The 17,181-nt window shown below is 45.3% G+C and overlaps 1 protein-coding gene across 6 annotated transcripts in view; it reads right to left on the minus strand.

The window, feature by feature from the left end:
- SMARCAD1 (SWI/SNF-related, matrix-associated actin-dependent regulator of chromatin, subfamily a, containing DEAD/H box 1) overlaps nt 1-12,031 on the minus strand; it is a 154,129-nt gene extending 142,098 nt beyond the window's left edge. Inside the window, exons 1-2 of one of the 6 annotated variants that reach the window (XM_056567520.1) lie at nt 11,860-12,031; nt 739-825 (exon numbers count right to left, since the gene is read on the minus strand). Coding sequence is in view for 3 of the 6 variants with exons in the window: in XM_056567475.1 (XP_056423450.1) it covers nt 11,614-11,697 (84 nt within the window). In the remaining 3 variants the exon portion in view is untranslated. The other 5 variants (XM_056567495.1, XM_056567528.1, XM_056567511.1 and 2 more) reach the window with 5 other exon arrangements.
- Nucleotides 12,032-17,181: the final 5,150 nt, after the last annotated feature.

A 17,181-nucleotide genomic window follows, 5' to 3' on the forward strand; every position in this document is an offset into this window, starting at 1 on the left:
CCTGTGCCCCTCACATATAATGCACCCTGAGGGAGTGCTGCTGATCTGGCGGACAGTGTAACCGCATCCGAAGATGAATCTGCCAAGAAAGCAGATTTTTTTTAATCGTTGGAATCAAGGATAGAATCTGCTCTTTGGGCGCATCATTCTGGAGATCTGAAGATAACTGGTCAACCCACAACACCAGGGATCTTGCAACAGTGTTACCAGCGACAGTGGGTTTAAGAGTGGCCCCTGCAGTTTCCCCAAGCCCTTTTAAGGAAAGTCTCAGCCTTTTTGTCCATAGGGTCTTTTAAAGAACCTCAGTCCTCAAATGGTAAAGACCCTTTTCTGGAGACCTTAAAACTGACATGTCAATCTTAAGAGGGTGATCCCAACACTTAGTATCAGACTCAGAAAGGGTATTTTCTTTTAATGGCTCTAGGAATGAAAGATTTCTTGTCCAGAATCTCACATTCCTTTTTATTAACTGAGAGATGGTTCTATGCACCGGAAACACTCTACGTTTTCTCTTCCAAACCCTCGAACATGATATCTTGAATAGACTTGTGTTTCTTAGTCTCCTCAAGCCCCATGGTCGATCTCACGGGTTTAATTGCTCAGAATCCTCCGCCAGAAAAAGAGGTTTCCCGACAGGTCATCTTCAGATGAACGGGAGTCATTCCCTATAGGGAACATATAACAATGACAACCCATAGTAATCAAAACTGAAACCCAAATATCAGATAAAAGGAATACCTGAATCAGAGTGAATAGAAACCACACCTTCTTCCTCCTCAATATCACCTGGAACAGAAGGGGCCACTACCGGCTGCCGTGGGATAACTACAGTGGGGCAAAAAAGTATTTAGTCAGCGACCAATTGTGCAAGTTCTTCCACTTAAAAAGTGGAGAGAGGCCTTTAATTTTCATCATAGGTATACCTCAACTATGAGAGACATAATGAGAAGAAAAAAAAATCCATAAAAATCACACTGTCTGATTTTTAAAGAATATAATTGCAAATTATGGGGGGGAAATAAGTATTTGGTCACCTACAAACAAGCAAGATTTCTGGCTCTCACAGACCTGTAACCACAACGCCCGGTCCCGCCTTATACTGGGTCAGTCCCAGAGGCTAATGATAGCCAGGACCCTGAGCCAATAGAGTGCAGCACCGATCGTTGTGCCGCATGCTATTAACCATCAAAGTCGATTGCCGCTTCTAAAAATGAAAGTGAAAGCTTGCCGGCAGCTTAGTCGGGCTGATCGGCGATTGATTGCTCCAAGCCCGAGATACAAGCTTCAGCAATCGACCGCCTATAGCACTGATCAATGCAAAGCTAAGGCTTTGCAGTGAACAGTGTAAAAAAGATCAGTGTGTGCAGTGTTATAGCCCCCTATGGGATGGAAAAAAAGTCAATAAGAGTCATTTAACTAGGGATCGACCGATTATCGGTTTAGCTGATATTCACGATTTTGGACGTTATCGGTATTGGCAATTACCTTGCCGATAATAGTTATGGCTATTATAGGGCGAGGAGGTAAAAATGAGAATGTAAAAGCAAAACTTGGTCCGGACAAATTGATTGTCATGAGGGACAAGTAGATTTTGCTCCGTTTTAGTCCCGTGGACAAGTAGTTTTTTTTTTAATTAAGTTTCCACACCCCTGAGTATACAGCCCCTAAAAAGTATTATAAGGATTAAGATTGTTTAATAGAAGTAATTTACCAATCTGTTGAACTTTCTGGCACCAGTTGATTAAAAATAAAAAAATAAAAAGTTTCCACGGAAATACCCCTTTAATTAGTATTGCAGAGGATCAAGATCTGCCTTGTTAGCTAAATCAGGTATTCTTTACTACCTGGCATCACACACACTACCCCATCATGCCTTGAGTAAATGTCTATAGGACGTGAAACAGCTGTAGGCTGTATTGTCCCTGTTTACCTGTACATACATCTGCATGAGTGCTGATCATATGATCCAGCTACAGTAATGAAATGTATGGATGCAGGAGGGATAGAATAAAACCAATGGCACTGTAAAATAGTGGGGACAAGTGTGCATTATACGGAAAAAAAAATAATAATCACTTGGAATGCATCTTTAATTGAAAGGACCAACTAACAATGTAAAAATGGGTCCAAATGAGATTCCATATATTCTGGCTAAAACTCCCGCTGTAGCCTTCCCTCCTGGCTCCACTGCAACACTTTATTGAATACATGTGTTGTCTGATATGGAAACTAAGTAGTTAATAGTAATTGGATGCTTTTATACCAGCAAAGCAAGGATTCTACAGTATGAGCAAGGCCATGAGATATGGTTGAGTGTGGGGTAGGCCAACCTCGAAAGAAAGAACAATTCTCTTCTAAATTTGGGAGGACTGCCAATGATAATGAGGGCTGGGGGACATTTTCTTGTTATATGAGAAAATGCTGTGTATGTATTCTAAAACAATATAATCTATGACAAGCATGTCAAACTCAAAGGCTAACATGGGCCAAAAAAACAAGGTTTAAGTTTATGTGGGCCGCATCATCAAAAAAAAAAAAAAAAAAAAAAAAAAAAAAACACACATGCCCTCCCTGCACAACAACCCATGCCCCCCCTGCACAAGACCCCATGCCCCTTTTGCACAAGACTGTGCAGTACAGTTCACCCACATTAGGGGGCGCAGTACAGTTCCCCCACAGACATACAGCGTATGGCTGGAGGGTGTATGCCTGTTTACTGCCCCACTTCAGTGTTCCGACCACCACTCATCCAGTCCAGGGTTACGATCTACTGCTATGGCCTATGGGAGCAGTGGTCGGAACATCGAAGATGATGTGCTGGTGAGTGGTGACTTACCATACCCGCGCGTCGTCCTCTCTGCTCTTATGGGCGCATGCACGGGACGTCAGTGATGTCCCTGTGTGCGCTACCTCCCAGCGGCTCCTGTGTTTTTAAAGTTAACACGGGGCCGCAGAGAGGTAACCGGGGAATCCTTGTGTCCTGAAAAGATTTTTCCGGACACAGGGATGCACCAAATGTGACGGGGGCCCGGCCCTGACCAGAGCAATGAATATCTTTGCCGGACGGCAAAGATATTCATTGCGGGCCGCATGTTTGACACCCATGATCTATGACGTATATCTAGTGTATAAGTGGGTAGCTTTGTTTAATAAACAGATAAGCACATTATTGACTTCGTACCAGCTTGTCTGTATTCACTGATGTAGCTTTTCTCATTTGGCCAAATTATACCTTTCTCCTAATTTGGACCCACACAAATGACTTGAAAGTGAATGTTTATCCAGATCATGTCTAACCCCTTCAGAGAGGGAGTATACATGTTATTCACATGTCCATAAGTCATACTCCCAAATTGATCTGTTCCTTGCTGTCCACTGGTCCAGGGATGTGGAAATCATATTGCCCGACGCCCAGGACAATAGTTTTGGGTGCCGGGCAGGTGAATTGTTCATAGATTTAGCCCTGTATTGGGCTAGCAGGGACAGACAGACTTCTCCCTTATTTTTCTTTAATGCCGGTGTGAGGTGCAGGAGCCGATGCAAGTCTGCACCTCACACCGGCGCTTAGGTTGTATGGAGGGGGCAGTGGCGTCCCCCAGCTAATTTCAGTAGCCAGGGCCGCTGCTCAGAGCCCCCCAGCCGGTGTGAGGGGATCTCAGGAGCGAGGGCAGAGCCCGAGGTCGCACGTCTGCAGGAGATGATTAAGCCACGCCCCCTCATCCCCCTCCCGGAGGATGGAGAGCGCAGCTCTGCCTAAGACAAGGGGAGAATGAGGACGTACACAGCTCCTCCCTCCCCCACACACCGCCTCTCCCTTCCCCCTGCTCTGTCTACACAGGACCTGATTTATCACGGGGAGGTTTCAAGTATTCACGGGAGAAAATACAGAGCGGGGAGAGGACATGTGTGAGGAGAATGCACTGCACGGGCTGGGGATTTCACCTCACACCGGCTCAGGTGAGGAGGCCGAGCATGCAGGCGGCGGGAAGGGTGGTTTATATGTATGTAATGTATGATTAGGGGGGGTGTATCAGCGGCGGGTGTATGTATGATGTGTGCATATGTATGGTGTATGTGTCATGTGTATATATGAAGTGTATATGTGTATGGTGTCCGTGTATGTGTGATGTGTGTATGATGTGGGGTGTATCAGCGGCAGGTGTATGTATAATGTGTGCATATGTATGGTGTATATATATGATGTATGTATGGTGTGTGTATGGTGTCTGTGTATATATGATGTGTGTATGGTGTCTGTGTGATGTGTGTATGAAATGTATGATATAGGGGGCAGCAGCAGGTGTATGTATGATGTGTGCATATGTATGGTGTGAGTGGATGTGTGCATATGTGTGTATATGTGTATGTGTGATGTGTGTATGTAATTTATGATATAGGGGCAGCGGCAGGTGTATGTATGATGTGTGTATGGTGTATGTGTGATGTGTATGTGTGATGTGTGAATGTAATGTATGATATAGGGGCAGCGGCAGGTGTATGTATGATGTGTGCATATGTATGGTGTGAGTGTATATGTGTATGTGTCTATATGATGTGTGTATGGTATATGTGTGATGTGTGTATGTAATGTATGATGTGGGGGGGGCAGCGGCAGGTGTATGTATGTTGTGTGTATGGTGTATGTGTGTATGTAATGTATGATGTAGGGGGCAGCGGCAGGTGTATGTATAATGTGTGCATATGTATGGTGTATGTGTCATATGTATATATGATGTATGTATGGTGTCTGTGTGATGTGTGTATGTAATGTATGATATGGGGGGCAGCGGCAGGTGTGTGTATGTATGATGTGTGCATATGTATGGTGTATGTGTCATGTGTATATGGTATGTGTGTGATGTGTGTATGTAATGTATGATGTGGGGGGCAGCGGCAGGTGTGTGTATGTATGATGTGTGCATATGTATGGTGTATGTGTCATATGTATATATGATGTATGTATGGTGTCTGTGTGATGTGTGTATGTAATGTATGATATGGGGGGCAGCGGCAGGTGTGTGCATGTATGATGTGTGCATATGTATGGTGTATGTGTCATGTGTATATATGATGTATGTATGGTGTGTGTATGGTGTCTGTGTATATATGATGTGTGTATGGTGTCTGTGTGATGTGTGTATGAAATGTATGATATAGGGGGCAGCAGCAGGTGTATGTATGATGTGTGCATATGTATGGTGTGAGTGGATGTGTGCATATGTGTGTATATGTGTATGTGTGATGTGTGTATGTAATTTATGATATAGGGGCAGCGGCAGGTGTATGTATGATGTGTGTATGGTGTATGTGTGATGTGTATGTGTGATGTGTGAATGTAATGTATGATATAGGGGCAGCGGCAGGTGTATGTATGATGTGTGCATATGTATGGTGTGAGTGTATATGTGTATGTGTCTATATGATGTGTGTATGGTATATGTGTGATGTGTGTATGTAATGTATGATGTGGGGGGGGCAGCGGCAGGTGTATGTATGTTGTGTGTATGGTGTATGTGTGTATGTAATGTATGATGTAGGGGGCAGCGGCAGGTGTATGTATAATGTGTGCATATGTATGGTGTATGTGTCATATGTATATATGATGTATGTATGGTGTCTGTGTGATGTGTGTATGTAATGTATGATATGGGGGGCAGCGGCAGGTGTGTGTATGTATGATGTGTGCATATGTATGGTGTATGTGTCATGTGTATATATGATGTGTGTATGGTATGTGTGTGATGTGTGTATGTAATGTATGATGTGGGGGGGTGGGGCCAGTGGTGGGTGTATGTATGATGTGTATGTATGATGTATGTAATGTAATGTCGGAACTGCATTAACTGCACCCACATGGACAAGGGCCCACACATCAAACATCCAACCACAAACAGACAGTACAGGATAAGATGGTACCTGACCTGTACATCTGAGTTTGTGGTGTATGTTCTCACATGCCCTTGCCAGCTGCTATATGTAGGTGAAAATACATTGGAGTTCCGAACGAGGTTCAACAAACATAGGTACTCAATACGTAAGAAACGTCTGGACTTACCCGTAGCTAAACATTTTACGGAATCTGGACATCATGAAAATGACCTCAGATTTACTTTGCTAGATCATGTTCCTATATCAAAGAAAGGCGGTGACCGAGTTAGCATACTCAAAAGGTGCGAATTACGTTGGATCCATGAGTTGGGCACATTACGCCCCCATGGACTTAACATAGATTTCACTGTAACCACAGGTATCTACAAATTATCTCGATGATTTGACCTGCCAGTTAAACTTGAATGTATATATAAATTGTGACACACATACTGAGCATTGTACTAAGTCCTCTATCATTCACTGTATATGAATAATACGATCAAATTCTATACCGTGTTCTTCTTTCAACATGCTAATTATTCTCGTTTTGTTTTTATGCAGATGATCAGGGGACACGTCGATCAAACACCACTGACCATCATCTATCTGACCACTCTACCAGCTCCAACCCTCACCACCCGAGTGCAGTCAACCAAGACTGAAATTGCTTTCACCAACGTTTATTTTACTCTCCTGTATACATCTCTATGTGAGCTAGATTAACTGACCAGTCTACATAAACACAGCTATACACTGATGCATGTATATACAGATGTGCATGTATATAATCATGTGCCTATGTATATACTGTGCAGGTGCTTCACACTGTTTGCCTTCACAGTCACACCCTGTCACCATCCTCACACTTATACATATATACCCGTAGTTGCCTTTATCACATTTTTTATTTAATTTTTCATTTTATTTTATTTTTCCCCTTAACACCTAATTTTCCATTTCCAACATCCTTATACACTAAAGATTCACCCACTCATGCACATCTATCCCCTATCATTGTCTACATACACTCCTGCTCTCGCCACACTAATACACACTTCTCATTTTTCGTAGTTACTTATATACATTCATCCACACTGTAACATTACATCCGAATTGACAGACTCAGTACGGGAGCTTTGCCGGCACCACACATGGCTTCATTGAAATCAGTACACAACCATACGCATGCGCCAAATAGGACACTACTTTCCCTTAAGTGTCATGGCGCTCGTGGCATCCGGAAGCACAGTGAGTGTGCGCGGACTGCGAGCTACAGTGCCGTTGCCTAGCAACGTGCGACGCCCCCTTGCGATTGGCTGAACTCCGGCTGGCCTGCGGAATTCCCTAGAGCCGTGTGCACACACGGCGTCAGGGAATGGCCGCCATTACCACAGATGGGTGAGTGTTTGACCCCGTGGCATGTTCCCCTGATTACTTTTAATGTCCACACACCTGTACACTAATTGTCACTTACACATGATGCGATATATGTCAGATTGTATATACTGTACAGCACTGATTACACTGTCTTGTTAAAAATATGCATTTTTTCTATTTACCACTATGCTCTTGTTTTACGCAACTGTCACAGCATCCATTGTATTGCATGTTTTTTCTTTATTGAGCACAATCACCTTTGATATTGTACCCCATATAAATATGGGAGGAGTGCGTCACTTTCTTATGCTTGAAAAAGACCGTGGTGACGGTCGAAACGTTGTATCTTACCTTGAGGTAATAAACCTATTTTGATCACTATTGGAGTGCTGCGGGACGCTTTATTCTACTATACATCACTGCTGCTGCCAGTGACCCGGGCTGCGATTGGGCCCGCCTGCACCCGCTACACCTTTGCATCCCTGGTGTGCTGCTCCTCCGTGCTATCTGGACATATGTAATGTATGATATAGGGGGCAGTGGCCGGTGTATGTATATGTGTATGTATGATGTGTATGCATGTATGTTTTGTTCAGGGGAGGACTGACAAGTGCTGCCGCCAGTTGTGCTATCTAATTTTATTTATTTTTAGTGGTTTCTGGCCACCCGCACTAAATTGAACCCCCAGAATCCCACCCCCTTCATACTCACCCGCCAACCAAGAGCCCCACGGATGCACACAAACACGTCCGAACCAAAACTACAACTCCCAGCATGTTACACCATAACCTAAACTGTAGAACTATAAAGTGTAACATGCTGGGAGTTGTAGTTTTGGTTCGGGTCAGCTGCAGAGCCATAGGCTGCATCAGGGCATGCTGGGTGTTGTAGTTACTAACTGCAATTCCCAGTATTCCTTGACACAGCCTATGGCTCTGCAGCTGACACAAACCAAAACTACAACTCAGCATGTTACACAATAACCTTAACTGTCCTACTATACAGTGCAACATGCTGCAACACCCACACAACTAGAGATGAGCGAATTTACAGTAAATTCGATTCGTCACAAACTTCTCGGCTCGGCAGTTGATGGCTTATCCTGCATAAATTAGTTCAGCTTTCAGGTGCTCCGGTGGGCTGGAAAAGGTGGATACAGTCCTAGAAAAGAGTCTCCTAGGACTGTATCCACCTTTTCCAGCCCACGGGAGAACCTGAAAGCTGAACTCATTTATGCCGGATAAGCCATCAACTGCCGAGCCGAGAAGTTCGTGACAAATCAAATTTACTGTAAATTCGCTCATCTCTACACACTACACAACCATAGGCTGTATCAGGGCATGCTGGGTGTTGTAGTTATCTAGTAACTAAATGCAACTTCCAGCATTTTCTGACACATAATTAGAGTAAATAAAATGCACCACACAAACTGGAGAAGCAGAATCCCCAGTAACACAGCGCTGTTCACTGTTACCCAATCAAAAGACTCCATATATAAGTCCCTATGAAGACTGAAAAATAGTGATTAAAATATTTTAAGAAGTGCGTATATATGTGAATAAGCCCCTTTCCTAATAAAAGTTCCGATAAAAACTACAGATCATGTCACACAAGATTACCCTCATCCCTGGATATGGAAAAATTGGAGTTATAGGGGTCAGGTGGGGCGGGGGGCTTGCCTCGGGTGTAAAAGGAGCTAGCTACACCTCTCCCGCCGCCTCTCGGGGGAGAGGGATCGTACTAAATTGGTTGAAATTATTTTATCTACCAGGACAAGTGGTTTTTCTTGAGGGACAAGTAGATTATGTTCTGCTTTAGTCCCTTGGACTAGTTTTTTTTTTTTTGTTTTTTTTCCACACCCCTGTGGTCTCTTCCTTTGGTACAAAAGGTTGAGATTGGTTCCATTACATGGTCAGACCCCGCACCAGTGGTTCTCTCCATATTGAACATACCCTTGGAAAAGAATCTTCTATTTTCCCAACCAACCACACAAAAAGAAATTGCCCAACACCTAGAAGACTATTGCTGGTCTTAACAGCAATGGAGAGGTGGATGGCTTCAACCCCTGGAATGCCCAGAAAACATTTATTTGCGAGGGCTAAAATAAAAGTGAGGGTGCATACACACCACGTTTTTGCTATACAGTTCCCGTATACAGTTTCAAGGCAAAACCGTACGGAACTGTATAGAAAACCGGATGCATTGACTTAACATTGTAAAACGTATGTCAAATGCATCATCCGGTTTAGTCAGTTTTGCATCTTATGTGGTTTTGTCCAGTTTTTTTACCCGTACCTAAAACTGTAGTTTACCAGGTTTTTTGGTCCGGGTGAAAAACTGTATTAAACCGTATATGTTTTGTTTTTTTTTTAACATGGGAGTCAATGGGAACCATACAGAACTATGTGCGTAAGGTTCAACCAGTTTTCACCATACGGTTTTTGACTTTGCACAGTTTTTTTTTCTTGGAATTTCAATCAAACAAGTGAAACTTTATTCAAAATGGAGTGAAAAGTCAAAAATGTACACTTTTTTTCTTTAAAAAAAACTGATGCAAAAACTGATGCAACAGGACAATTTTTCAAACCGTATATGGCTTAACATTTGTACACACGTTTTGAGGAATACGTTTTTCATCAAAAACCTGATACAGGAACTATATTGCACAAACGTGGTGTGCATGCACCCAAAATGGAGTGCAACAAGTGCCTCTGAGGTCTTCTATGTGATTGATATTTCAGTGTCCTGTGGCTTCAGGTAGAACATGGATTTTAGTATTTGGTTTATCTGCCCTATTCCAAGAGAAGGCCAGTGTGCATGAATTTCAGAACAAAAAAAGAGGGGGGGGGGACTGCTAGGCTTAGTGTGGGGTGAATCGGGCCCCCAGAACACTTGCATTAACAAATAATAGTCCAAATTTGGTGCTTTTCGATCACAAACTATAGGAATATTTGAACTTTTTCTTAGTATAGTAGAATGTCCAGACCAAAGGCTGTCCAGGCATGCTGGGAGTTGTAGTTTTGCAACATCTGGAGGCACCCTAGTTAAGAAACACTGGTCCAGATAGTCTCTCTTTAGAGAGCCCTCAAAACTACAAACAGTTCTATGTGATGGAAGAACACACCTAAAGTTCTGGTTATACAGAATACACAACCAAAAGAGTCCTGTAGTGCCTCACTGCGACTCAAAGTGCCCATGGGAAGGTTTCTTTATGATAAATGCCCAGAGTGAAACACAGCTTCTGGCAAAGCCATCAACTAACAAAGGAGGGGTCGGGCAAGTGCTCAGGGTACTTATTAAAAAGGGAAACTGCCTGCAGTGCCACTCGCACTAACTTTTTTTTAGGGTGTTAAACAGGGCATGTGGCCTATTTTATCCATAACTCAGGAACAGCGCAGCAGATCTGAAAATGGCAACCTGCTTGGAATCAGCATCACCCACATCATCAGGGTACGTTCACATGTGTATTTTGATGAAGATTTATGTCAATATTTCATAAAGCAAATTTAGCAGCAAAATATGCATGTGTGAACATACCCTAAACCTGTATAAGCAGGTCAGTGTGGGTGATATTGCTGCCAGTTTTCCTTTAAAGGGAAACTAAAATACATCTCAACCCCTCTAACTTTACTAAACAGGTGGTTAGTGCGCCTGATCCTGAGGAAAACAATATTCCTTAACCCATTCCATTCAGCTCTTCCAGGGATCTGCACCTCTGACGCAGTCTCCGGGGTCCCATTCGCACTGCTCCACTCATGAATATTCCTTCTCTATAAGCGGAATGGCGCAAACAGGACGGCTTAAGACGCGCATAATCTTCAAACCTGCCCTCAGTGCAGTTAAAGAGTTAATTTGCATATTACAAGATTATGCTATACCTCTGGCCCAGGTAAGGAATACATTGACTTCCTGTATATTCAGGTTAGAAAGGTTGATCCAGTTGTGACAGCAGTGTCCTGGACATTCCAAGCCTTGATATTCAGTCAACCTGCACGAATAGACCATTAGGTTTATTATATCTATTCTATATAGAGCTGCCAAGGATCAGAACAGCTGATCGCTTCCCATTATATATAACTCCAAGCACTGCCACATTCCATCTCTATGAAGGAAATGCTGCAGTCACTATGACAGTCCACTATGGGGGTAGGAGCCTGCATACAGGACTATAACAATACACATGGGGTTCTGTGCCCAGGACTATGAGACACAGAAGGTTCCTATGATCAGTTACTCTGCAGTGACAGAACAATAGATGGTGTGAAGGCCCGGCCTGTACAAGCTCCTGCTGACGCCTCTCTACAAGCACACACTACCGACACCTCGCAGACAATAGGAACATGGCTGCATCACTGGGACTGTCACCTTGTGGGACACGAGCGAGTATCTACACAGAGCACACACAACCGGAACCCCCTTCACATCTCTCCCCCAGCTCGGGGAACGCATAGGCTCCCACACAAAGACACCGGCCGGCTTCTCCTCACACACTTCCGGTGCGACACACAGGCCCGCCGCTCCAGCCCGGGATAGCGGTTCTCCCATACTCCCCCGGGGCGCAGCTCATGTCACAACACATTCCGCCCTGACAGCAGGCAGCGCACTCCTCACCTCCTCCTCCGCTTCCCGCGACTTCTCAGGGACCCCGTCGGGCGCAGCTTGATGACGACACCGCTAAAGCCGGGGAAAGCAAAACGCGCCAGTGACGTCCGAGTCGCGCTAAAACGCTCTCTGCGTGTGACGGCCGAACGCGGGCTCCTGTCATGTGACGTCACCGAGCCTCTTGGTTATTCTAGCAACAGCTGCGTTCTCTTATGTGCCTGAGCTTTCCCGTGGACTATTGGGCTTGTTCATCAAAACGGACCGTAAGAAATCGTGTTTGTTGCCTATAGCAACCAATCACAGTGCGGCTTTATTTTACCAGAGAAGTATAGGAATTTAAAGTTGCGCCCTTATTAGTTGCTATGGGAAAACCAATCACAAAAACGAATTTGCCCATAGCAACCAATCATAGCGGGGCTTTCATTTCAATTTTTTACATGTTGGAAAGTTTTTTTCTAACCATTACTTCAAATGTTTTCGCTTTCCTTTTCTACTCTCCTCGATTTTTTACTATTTTTGTGGTAAAATTGCAAACTTGGTGAATCATCGCTGTTGAGGCTATTGCGCAGTCCTAAGTACACATGCCCATCCCTGTTATGTGCGTCAAACAGGCAGAGTTTTACATTGAGTTTCCCACTAGGAGTTTGCGCTGCAGCTCAAACTTGAAGCAGGAAACACACTGTAAACCCGCCAGTGTGAATGTACCCTGTACATTCACATTGTGGGGGGCAAACCTCCAGCTGTTGCAAAACTACAACTCCCAGCATGTACTGACAGACCGTGCACCGTGCATGCTGTGAGTTGTACTTTTGCAACAGCTGGAGGCACACTGGTTGGAAAACCTTCAGTATAGTGGTCTCCAAACTTTAGCCCCCCCAGATGTTGCTAGGTAACTACTCACCGGCTTCCGTAGTCTTCACGAGGGAGCCACACACCATCGCCGCCTGCCACCGCCGATCAGGTAAGGGACCTCCTGGGGGGGGGGGGGGGTTAAAGTTCAGTTCCCCCGTTCTGCCCGGATTACTGTCGGTGGTCAGAACGGGGGAACTGAACTTTACCCCCCCCCCCCCCCCGATCCTCTATTGGTCAGTCTTCTGACTAACCAATCGCAGGGATAGGAGGGGTGGCACCCCTGCCACCTAACTCCTATCCCTTCAGGGGGACCTGGGGTGTCTTGGACACCCCCGATCAACCTGATTCACCGGGTCACCTGACACCCATATGACCCAGAATCGCCGAAAATCTCCGGTCTGGGTTGACCGGTGATTTCCGGCAATCGTTGACATGGTTGGGGGGGAGGTCTCAGGACCGGCTAGCGGCGGGGACCGGAATTCCCACGGGCGTACACCCATACACCTTATGTCCTTAAGGACTCAGGATGCAGGTAGTATGCATAGGCCCTGCGTTCTGAAGAGGTTAAAGGGGTTTTCCAGGAAAAAACTTTTTTTTATATATCAACTGGCTCCAGAAAGTTAAACCAGGGATGTGGAATTCCTATCACCTGACGCCCGGGACAAGCAGTTCCGGACGCCGGGCAGGTGATTTTTTCAGGCATTTAGCCCTGCTTTGGGCAAGCAGCGTTAAATGCCGGAAGAATTCACACAGGTCCGCTCACACTGTTACTGTACTTACATCTCCCTGCAGCAGTCTATAACGAGACTTCCTTGCGGGGATGCGCGCGATTGGTGACGTCATCACATATGCGGCTCAGGACGTCGGGATGCTGACGTCCCGTGCAGCACCTGTGATGATGTCACCTATCGTGCGCATCCCTGCAAGGAAGTCTCGTTATAGACTGCTGCAGGGAGATGTAAGTACAGTAACAGTGTGAGCGGACCTGTGTGAATTCAGAGTGAGTGATATAAACTTGCCTAATATGAGGGCCTGCTTGATCACCAGGGGCAAAACTATATTCTTAAGGGGCATAATTGTTTAAATACCGGGGGGTAATATCTATCTGAGGGCCTGTATAAACCTATTTGGAAACCCTACCTGATCATCAGGTAGGGCTCCCCAGTAGGTAGACAGGCCCCCAGGTAGATATGATCCCCATCAGTGATGGGGGTCATAGCTATCTGGGGCCTCTATACCTATTTTGGAGCCATACCTAATGGGGGTCATATCTATCTGGTACCTGTCTTTATATGGGGGAGCCCTACCTGATTGGGGTGATATCTATCTGGGGGCCTCAGGGATGTGGAAATTGTATGCAGTTCCGGGCGCTGGGCAGGTGAATTCTTCAGGCATTTAGCCCTGCTTCGGGCAAGCAGGGCTAAATGCCTGAGGAATTCACATATAACGGGGCAATCAATTTTGCCCTGTAACTTAACTCCTATAGACTGCAGCTGTGTGCTGCAGTCTATAGCGAGCCGCGCAGGATGACAGCATCCCGGCGTAGGCGCGTGCGATGATGTCACTCATCACGTGCCCCTCCGTCCGGACTAAGCATGCGGTCCAGTAACAAAAGTTACCACCGAGCCCCTGAGCCTGCCGGAGCACACATGGGGCCAAAGTACAGGTGGCAGGGGATCAGAGAGGAGGGGAGGTTTGGTTAATAATGTGGGAGAGTAGAGGGGGGTTGGGCTGAAATATAACGACACAGGGGGCATCAGATGGTAGGGGGGTATAATGACACAGGGGGCATCAGGGAGAGGAATTTAATGACACAGGGGGCATCAGAGGGGGGTGGGGGATATAATGACCCTGGGGGCATCAGAGGGGGGGGGGGGGGAATATAATGACCCTAGGGGCATCAGAGGGGAAGGGGGGGATATAATTTCCCTGGGGGCATCAGAGGGGGGGGATATAAAGACAATGGGGGCATCAGAGGGGGGGGGACACTGGGGGCATCAGAAGGGGGGATATAATGACACTGAGGGCATCAGAGGGCGGGGGGATATAATGGCCCAGGGGGCATCAGGGGGGGGGGTAACATATTGGTGCAGGGGGCCCTACTTGATCCCTACCTGATAAAGGTAGTAAACAACAACAGTGCCCATAAGGCACAAAATTCCTCCTAATCCCTACTCCTATAAAATTTAACTATCTTGCCACTATCTTGCCTAATGTGTTTTTCACTGTTCTTATCAAGAACTAGTTTAGGGGAAGGATGTTCAGCACACTGGTGCTCACTAATATTAGTGAGCACCATTGTGCTGAACCTCCTTCCCCTAAACTAGTTCTTGATAAGAACAGTGAAAAACATATTAGGCAAGATAGTGGACCAATACAGTGGAACTAGTTGTGATTTGAACAATAACTCTCCTGATTTAATTAAAGAATTAAATTAAAGTTAAGTTTTATAGGAGTAGGGATCAGGAGGAATTTTGTGCCTTATGGGCACTATTGTTGTTTACTGCTAGAGATACCCTACCCTTCTCCTGGGGCAATTGTGGTTTTTGTGTTGTTGATCTACCTGATAAAGGGACATACCTTCCTGAAGGGGGACTACCTACTTAAAGGAATACTGTAGTGCAAAATAACATCCCCATAAGTGATAGATCGCGGGACAACCCCCCCCTCCCCATCTCTTGTATGAGGCCCCAGCAGATGGCATGAAGGGAATGTTCCATCCCTGCATGACACAGCTGCTGAAATGCCCACACCCCTGTAAACAGATTTGAAAATTACTTCTATTAAAAAATCTTAATCCTTTCAGTACTTATGAGCTTCTGAAGTTAAGGTTGTTCTTTTCTGTCTAAGTGCTCTCTGATGACACGTGTCTCGGGAACCTCCCAGTTTAGAAGCAAATCCCCATAGCAAACCTCTTTTAAACTGGGCGGTTCCTGAGAGACGTGTCATCAGAGAGCACTTAGACAGAAAAGAACAACCTTAACTTCAGAAGCTCATAAGTACTGAAAGGATTAAGATTTTTTAATAGAAGTAATTTACAAATCTGTTTAACATTCTGGAGCCAGTTGATATATAAAAAAAAGTTTTTTCCTGGATAAGCCCTTTAAAAAAATAAAAATTCAAATACGGGGCTGTATGAGGGCTAATTTTTTGCTTCATGATCTGTAGTTTTTTTTTTTTATTACCACTTTTATGTATATATGACTTTTTGATCGCAATTTTTTTTAATGTGATGTAGCCAAAACAGCAATTTTGGACTTTTTATTTTGTATTTTTTTTTTAAGCTGTTCACCGTACGGGATCGTTTACATTATATGCCAAAATGAAATACACATCCCATCACCATCATAATTTAAAAACTGCTACCATTTTTGACCCCCAAAAACCAAGCGGTGAGTACTTATAGCATTTGGTACAAAAATACCAAGTGTAATCCTAGGATTAAGACTATGTTTTCTTTGGTCCATTTTATGCAGATTTTAACCCCACCAGGACCAAGGGCATACAGGTTCCCCTTCACGTCCTGGAACTTTAGGACCGAGGGCGTACCTGTACGCTCTCGGTTTTTCCGTTCGCCGCCGGTAACCGAGCGGTGAATGGAACAGGATGCCTGCTGAAATCGTTCAGCAGGCATCCCGTTCCACACCTAGGGGGGTTCTGAGACCTCGCCATGTCGGCGATCGCCGGTTAATTCAGACCGGTGATTCTGGGTCTTCGGTGACCCGGAAAAAAAGGAGACCCGATCCCCCTCGAAGGGATAGGAGTGAGGTGGCAGGGGTGCCACCCCCTCCTATCCCTGCTATTAGTTGGTCAAAAGCGACCGACCAATAGCAGATCTGAGGCAGGGGGGTTAAAGTTCGGTTCACAGTAGTCCTGGCAGAGCGAGGGAACTGTGCTGGGAGCGGCGCCGGAGGTCCTTTACCGAAAACGTGTGGCAATCCTCCTGCTGGTGGTGCGGCGGTGATCCTGCTACTGACAGAAGCCAGGTAAGTTGTTGCCTAGCAACACCTGGAGGGGCACACTATACAGTGGTCTCTAATCTGTAGCCCTCCAGATGTTGCAAAATTACAGTTCCCAGCATGCCCATAAAGTAGTTTGCTGTCTGGGCATGCTGGGATTTGTAGTTTTGCAACATCTGGAGGGCAACAGTTTGGAGATCACTGTGCGGTGGTCTCTAAACCGTGGCCCTCTGAATCTTGCAAAACTACAACTCCCAGCATGCACGGACAACAATCGGCTGTCTCGGCATGCTAGGAGTTGTAGTTGCGTGCCTCCAGCTGTTGCATAGCTACAATTCCCAGCATGTCCTTCGGTGATCCGTACATGTTGGGAGTTGTAGTTTTGCAACAGCTGGAGGCACACTGGTTGGAAAATGCAGAGTTAGGTAACAGAACCTAACTCAAGGTTTTCCAACCAGTGTGCCTCCAGCTGTTACAAAAATACAACTCCCAGCATTCACGGTCTGTCAGTGCATGTTGG

This window comes from Hyla sarda, chromosome 1 (assembly GCF_029499605.1).
Source record: "Hyla sarda isolate aHylSar1 chromosome 1, aHylSar1.hap1, whole genome shotgun sequence".
In the NCBI taxonomy this organism is placed as follows: Eukaryota; Metazoa; Chordata; class Amphibia; order Anura; family Hylidae; genus Hyla; species Hyla sarda.